Here is a 6,136-nt window from a genome sequence, read left to right as displayed (position 1 = left end):
GGATTCCAAATAAGGGAAGCCCCTTAAATAGTAGAATAGATATCTAACCCTATTATTTAAGTTTTATAAATTGGTAAATTTGAGAGTATTTTGATCATCAAAATTGAGGATCCCAAACAGGGAAAGCCCATTAATAGTAGTATAGATATAAAAAAAATGAAAAAATTTTAGTTACAAAATAAACTTTACTACATATTTTGATAATCTAACCGTTGAATTGCATGTTCTTTACACTCTTAATACACATGTCAAATTTTATGTCAATTAGATATTATATACTATACAATCTATAAACTTATATTTTATGCAAAATTTTAAAAATTACAAAAAATAGCAATTTAAACAATTTATTGATGGAGCCATTGATCTTTAATTTTCTAGAAATTTTGCAAGTATGAAGGATATAAGAATATGATGTAATCCAATGGTGGAATTCTCAAAATTTACCTACAATAAAAAAGATATTGAGTAAGATTGTAGCACTTGGCTACAACTAATTTTTAACTAAATTTTGTCCTAAAAAAAAAGAACAGCAAACAGTAAACAACAAACGGGACTTAGGGCATTTTATTTTCGATCATGTTAACAGATGCCCTTAGAATAATTGTTAATAAACCATAATTAAAAAAAAAAAAAAAATTTGATACAACTTTTATAAAAAATATAAAAATCTCTCAACAACCTTGTAAATACTATAAATACTCGGATCCGTGTAAATACTCGCTAGTCCGTGTGAGTCTCTATCGTCACCCATTCCCAACCCTAACCCTAATTCCCAAACCTTTCAATATCTCTATCTCTCGCATCCAACCTAATCTCAAAGAAAAAAAAAAGGAAAACGCTATGGATCCTATGGAGGAGGAGGTGGAGGAGAATATAGGTTGGGGGAGTTTAGATGATCTTGACGGTGAATATGAGATCTGTATCTGTGCGCAAAAATTGATCGATGAAGTGAGGTGTTATACCATTAAGGTCCCAGACCGTGAAGCCCGTCCTCCTCTTTTATACTTTCTCACACGTCCAGCTGCTCCACTCAACTCGTTAATTCACGGAGTAAAGGTAAAGGATATCAGCAACTTCACCCCAAAGAATCTCACTCCGTTTTCAGTGGCCACTCCCAAGGAACCTTGCAGCTCTAGATACTTCGCACTGTTAAACAACCATCTGTATGCTGCTGGTGGCTATCTAAAGACCCCTACGTCTGAACTTGGAGATGTTATAGGCCCCGAAGACTACTGCCCTCTGAATGATATCTATATGCCCAGTAGGTTTGTCTGGACCCTTGACCTTACATGTCCTGATCTGGGATGGAAGCAGCTCGGTGAGCCCATGAAAAACCGCAGAAAAGACCCTCAGACCATTGTTGTAGACGGCAAGCTCTATGTTTTTGGCGGTTTATATGGTTTCGAACCCATACTCGAAGATCGTTCCTCCGGCCGTGGATGGATGGAGGTTTATGACCCCATTTTGGAAACCTGGGAAAGCCTACCAAACCCACCCTGCTCTGATATCAGAAGCAAATTCGATGAAATTGTTTACGCTCATTTGGAGTCGGAGAAAGACAAACACGAGATTATGGTGGTTGATCTGAGCAATAGCAGAGAAAACAACATGCGAGCTGATTTTTTAAAATACAATGTTGTGTCTTCTAGATGGGAAACTTGGCTTCAGCAGCATTGGGCGGTAGCTAGCTCAGATATTCTATTTGGAAGGGCTGTAGTTGTTGATCATACTAAGGCCTATTGGGCTTCCATCGAATCTATGACGAATATGAATGCATGCTCTATCTATGGATTTGATTTAGAATCGAAATCGTGGGCTTGTCAAAGGCTCAACCTTACACCATTTTTGGGGGATTCTGAATATTTCTGTTGGATTATGCCTGGTCTTCTCCACTTATCCGATCACAAATTCTGCCTTCTGTTGAGCTCCAACAAGCGAGCCAAAAAGACTTCTAATTTTCTTTATTGTTTCGTACTTGACCTCTCTGCATTTTTTCACACCAATGATCAGTACGCAGACGAGCCTCCTCTATATGTTCTATCCATTCAGAAGTACTCACTGGATGCCAAAATAGATTTGTTGGACTGCATGATTACGTAGGTTTCCTACTCTCTCACACGCACACTCAATTAGTTCTAGCTAGCTATCATCTTTTGCCCTTTAATGTAGGAATTGCTAATCATTTATGTGTGCCTGTAAAACTTGCAGCAATCATGGAACTCAACCACCAAAGAAGAAGAAACCAAAGACATCAGAGGAACCGAAGATTATTAAGATAAGGGCTTGCTCAGAGTACTAAAAAAAGGTATTCTTTATTCAATCCTGCAGTATTGGAACATAGATGAAGGACTCAACTCTATGTTATATGTTATATAATCGTTTTGATTAAAGGCTTTCTTAGTGTTGTGTAATTATGTATTTTTCCTGCTTTTGAACTTGCCACCTTGCTAGTTGTTCTGTTTTATGAAAATCCTGTGTGACTAGACTACTCAAATTTTCTTCATAAAATCTATGGATATTGATTGTTAGAAACCAAATTATCAATTGGAATTTAAAATGGCAATCGGTTTTTGGCCCTAGCTTGTTCAGAAGCCTCTGGTCCAGACTCAGAGCAGGTTGGATGTGTCTAAAAAGCATTGAGATGCTGAAGTAGCGCTTTTTATTTGTTTAATTTAAATTTTTTGGCTAGATATAATTTGGGTTAATGTTAAAATAATAGTAGATCAATTTCTTTGTTTAGGTTGCCTACAATTACCCCAAAAGAGGTTATTTTTAATAGCATTTAGTAACCTTTGGAATCCTAATCCTTCATCTGTTATATAAAAGTAAAATCTTGACCATCTAACTATGTTGAAAGTCACATTTAAGTCCCATGACTATAAAATGCAAAAGACGTAACAATAAACAAAGCATAACATTGACAACTAAAACCCTAGTCTTATAGCAGGTATGCTCTTGGGCATGGGGCATGTGGCATGAGCTTAAAAAAAAAAAAAAAAAAAAAAAATCGAGGCGAGGCCAAAGGGCTTTTCTTTAGAAAGTTTCCTATATTAAATATTTAGAAAAAAAAGGTTTTAGGATGAACAAAATGGACGCTGGACTGGTAGGAATTTTTTTCTCTGGCTTAGATGCTCCTCCGTGATTTTTGCCCCATGTTTTACGTGGTTATTTAGTTAAATATGAAATATTGCTTTCTTATTTTAAATTCTTAATTTAGTTAGAACATTTTGGTGTAAAGTATTTCCCATCGTACTTATTTTTTGCTATACCAAAACTAATCTTACAGTTGTATTGATGCAGTCACAAATATTAAACCTTGTAATGATTGTAGTTTAAGTTTCTTATAATAATTACAAACTAATTACCACCATTGATGCATTGGATTAACTGAAATGTTATTTTTTGATGACATGAGTTGTTTGATTATCCTGGTATGTGTTTAAATATTCATTATAATTGATTTTTCATGCATTTGATTTATGTAGTATTTTTTAAAAATGTTTTTTGTTTAAAGGGATGAGTGTTCTTGTTCAAGAAAGGGTTGCAATTAATTTCAAAGATGGTTATTATATGTTATATGTATGTGGTATAAACGCTTTGCTTTTGCTGTTTGTATTCTGTATTTTGTGCAATTAGATAGTCCTTGATTAAGTACTTAAACTTGTGGTTGTGTAATTATATAGCCCCTAATGAAGGAATTGAACTTCTTGGCTTATTTAAAATCATTATGGATATCAAGTGATGTAAGGCTACATTGAAATGAATTCGAAGCTATCTTTATTTAGTAGTTTAATTACGTTTTCAATGGTTTTTATTTTTTTGGCAAGTACTATTTCAACATTTACATTTTGAAGTCATATTGTATTGTTTATGAATAACTATCTGTTCACCTTATTTTCCCCCAGTTAGAGTTTTCTTCCATGTTTTGGGGCACCCTTGAATCAATAACTGTATTACTTAAGCAAGCGTGTGAATTTTACGTACGATGAATCGAACCACTGCGTTGTGAATGGATAAGTTCTTGTAGGGTCACATTTTATTTTTAGGCCTTGGTGAGCCCAATATAATGAATTTATAGAGAGTAGGCCAAAGAGCTGAGCTTTGGTGTGTTAATGACGACCGTCAAGGTATTCACCGTGGGCCAAGTTTAACAGAGAGAATTTGTCCTCGGCAGAATCCGAGGAGTTTTCCTGATGCTTCCGGTGTGTTGGGGGTTCCACCCTCCCTTTTGTTTCTCTTTACTCCCCTTTAATAGTCGTTTTCCTCCTCTTGACTGGGGTCCCCATGATAGGTACTTGTCCCATCTGCCCCTACCTCCAACTGTTGGGAGTGGTTGTAAGAGCAGAGAAGTATGGCCGTGTCAGGCACAGGGCACTGAATACAATAAAGGCTGCCTTCCCTTACACGCTTTCGTTCTATCTGTTGTCTTTCTCCACTTTCGTGCTTTCCCTACCCTGTGGAGCGGTCTGGAGTCTCGTCCTTGATGGTCTGTTACCTCTTTTACCCTCGAACATATCCATCCGAGGAGGATTTTTCCATTGCCGAGGAGGGGTTTTTCCATGGACTGAGCCCCTGGCCCAGTATAGATATTGAAATGGGCCTATTGGTCTTTTCCCCCCCACAGTTCTCATCATGTTAAGTTTATGCCTTAGTATCTATAATTGTGAATGTTTGTAGTTTGATTTGATTATGTACATGTTTGTGATAATTTGATCTGTATGAACTTTTATTTCAATGTAAATTAGTATTATTAGGATTGGATCGATTGAATTCTTGCGATATGACTCTGTTTGTGATGATTTGCCTTGGTTTAATTTCAATTGAGATGACTTACTTTGAGATCATACAATTTAACTTAGTTAATTCAAAGTGGGTTGTTTAACTTAGTCATATTATCTTAGGATTTATCATTCCCTTTAGTTCTTAACTTGTACATATTTTAACCAGTTTAAGTTAGGCATTTTCTAAGATAAGCATAACGAACTGAAAATAGTGCCTTGAGAACCATCTTGAGGCAACAATAATCCCTTCTTCTTTTTTTTTTTTTTTTTTTTTGGTTGAAGGATTGTGGGTTCTTTCTTTTTTTTTTTTTTTTTTTTTTTTTTTTTTTTTTTTTTTTTACAGTACCTAGGCTCCAAATAAAATAAGGATCCTGAGTCTTATACTTGTTTTTGGTGGACTAGGCTTGGTTCACCGCACCTATGTTGGGTTGATTAAGAACCAAGTTGTGCACAAAGACATGGGCTCTAAAACACATACACATTCATACATACAAAAAAAAAAATATATATATATATATATATATATGTGTGTGTGTGTGTGTGTGTGTGTGTATTGTATAGTAAAGAACAGCAAAGGGATAGTAAAGGCAAATAAAAAGCGTTAGAGATCCTCAGAATGATGAATAATATTTCATTATTTCTTGTTCTTTTTAGTACATTAGGTCCTTTCTCCACTGGGATATATTACAAAGTCAAAATAAGTTCAAAAGTCACAGACTTAGATAGTTCTTTTAGGCTTCTAAGACTTGTGAGGTTTGAATTCCTTTGAATCCAAGTGTATCCTCTAGTGTCTGTCTCAGGATCTCTCACGGAGTTTTCCCTCTTTTCTCCCCTTTTGAATTTTAAAGGAGTTTTTCAAAGGATCTTTTCTCTCTGATTCACTATTGCTGAATGATTTTTTACTATTGACTCACTCTCCTTTTATAGTGCTCTCCTAGGGTTTTTGGTATACCACTGCCTCCCTCCATTTGTTGCCCTGGGTATCAAAACTAATGTTGCGTCAGCAACATTAGTAGCTGGTCCCTTCCTTATTTTCTCATTATTTTCCCCTTTTGAGGTTTCCCCCCCGAAAGTCCCTAGCTGACCTTCCTTTTTTGGAAGGTCCTAAGGGCTGACTTTTAATTCTTTTTTTTTCCAAAGCTTCTAGATGTTACTTTTCAGACCCACTTTTGGCTGCTTTTACCTTTTGTCATTTTCTCTAAATGGGCGGATTCCTTTCTGTTAAGCTGAAAGATCCTCAGCCACCTTCCTTCATGGTCCATCTCTTTGTGTTCCCCGAGGTACTAGATTTCTTTTCATGAAGTATTGATTCTTAAGTCATCTGCCTTTTTCTGCATCGTGAGGCGGCTAAT

General features: G+C 35.9%; 1 protein-coding gene across 1 annotated transcript; it reads left to right on the top strand.

Annotated features, from left to right (window-relative positions):
• Nucleotides 1–744: 744 nt before the first annotated feature.
• LOC115969581 lies at nt 745–2,561 on the top strand. The gene is made up of 2 exons (XM_031089256.1): nt 745–2,099; nt 2,212–2,561. Exons 1-2 carry the CDS (start codon nt 844–846, stop codon nt 2,300–2,302), a joined length of 1,347 nt encoding a protein of 448 aa, XP_030945116.1. The 5' UTR covers nt 745–843; the 3' UTR covers nt 2,303–2,561.
• The last annotated feature ends 3,575 nt before the right edge of the window (nt 2,562–6,136 follow it).

Source organism: Quercus lobata, chromosome 11, assembly GCF_001633185.2.
Source record: "Quercus lobata isolate SW786 chromosome 11, ValleyOak3.0 Primary Assembly, whole genome shotgun sequence".
Taxonomy (NCBI): domain Eukaryota; kingdom Viridiplantae; phylum Streptophyta; class Magnoliopsida; order Fagales; family Fagaceae; genus Quercus; species Quercus lobata.
The sequence above is the reverse complement of the archived record's forward strand: the minus strand, read 5'-3'. Positions and strand labels throughout refer to the sequence as shown.

Coding starts and splice junctions, on each gene's coding strand:
- LOC115969581 (XM_031089256.1), top strand. CDS start 844: ATGGATCCTATGGAGGAGGAGGTGGAGGAGAATATAGGTTGGGGGAGT. Junction 2,100..2,211: donor TTGTTGGACTGCATGATTAC/GTAGGTTTCCTA, acceptor TAAAACTTGCAG/CAATCATGGAACTCAACCAC.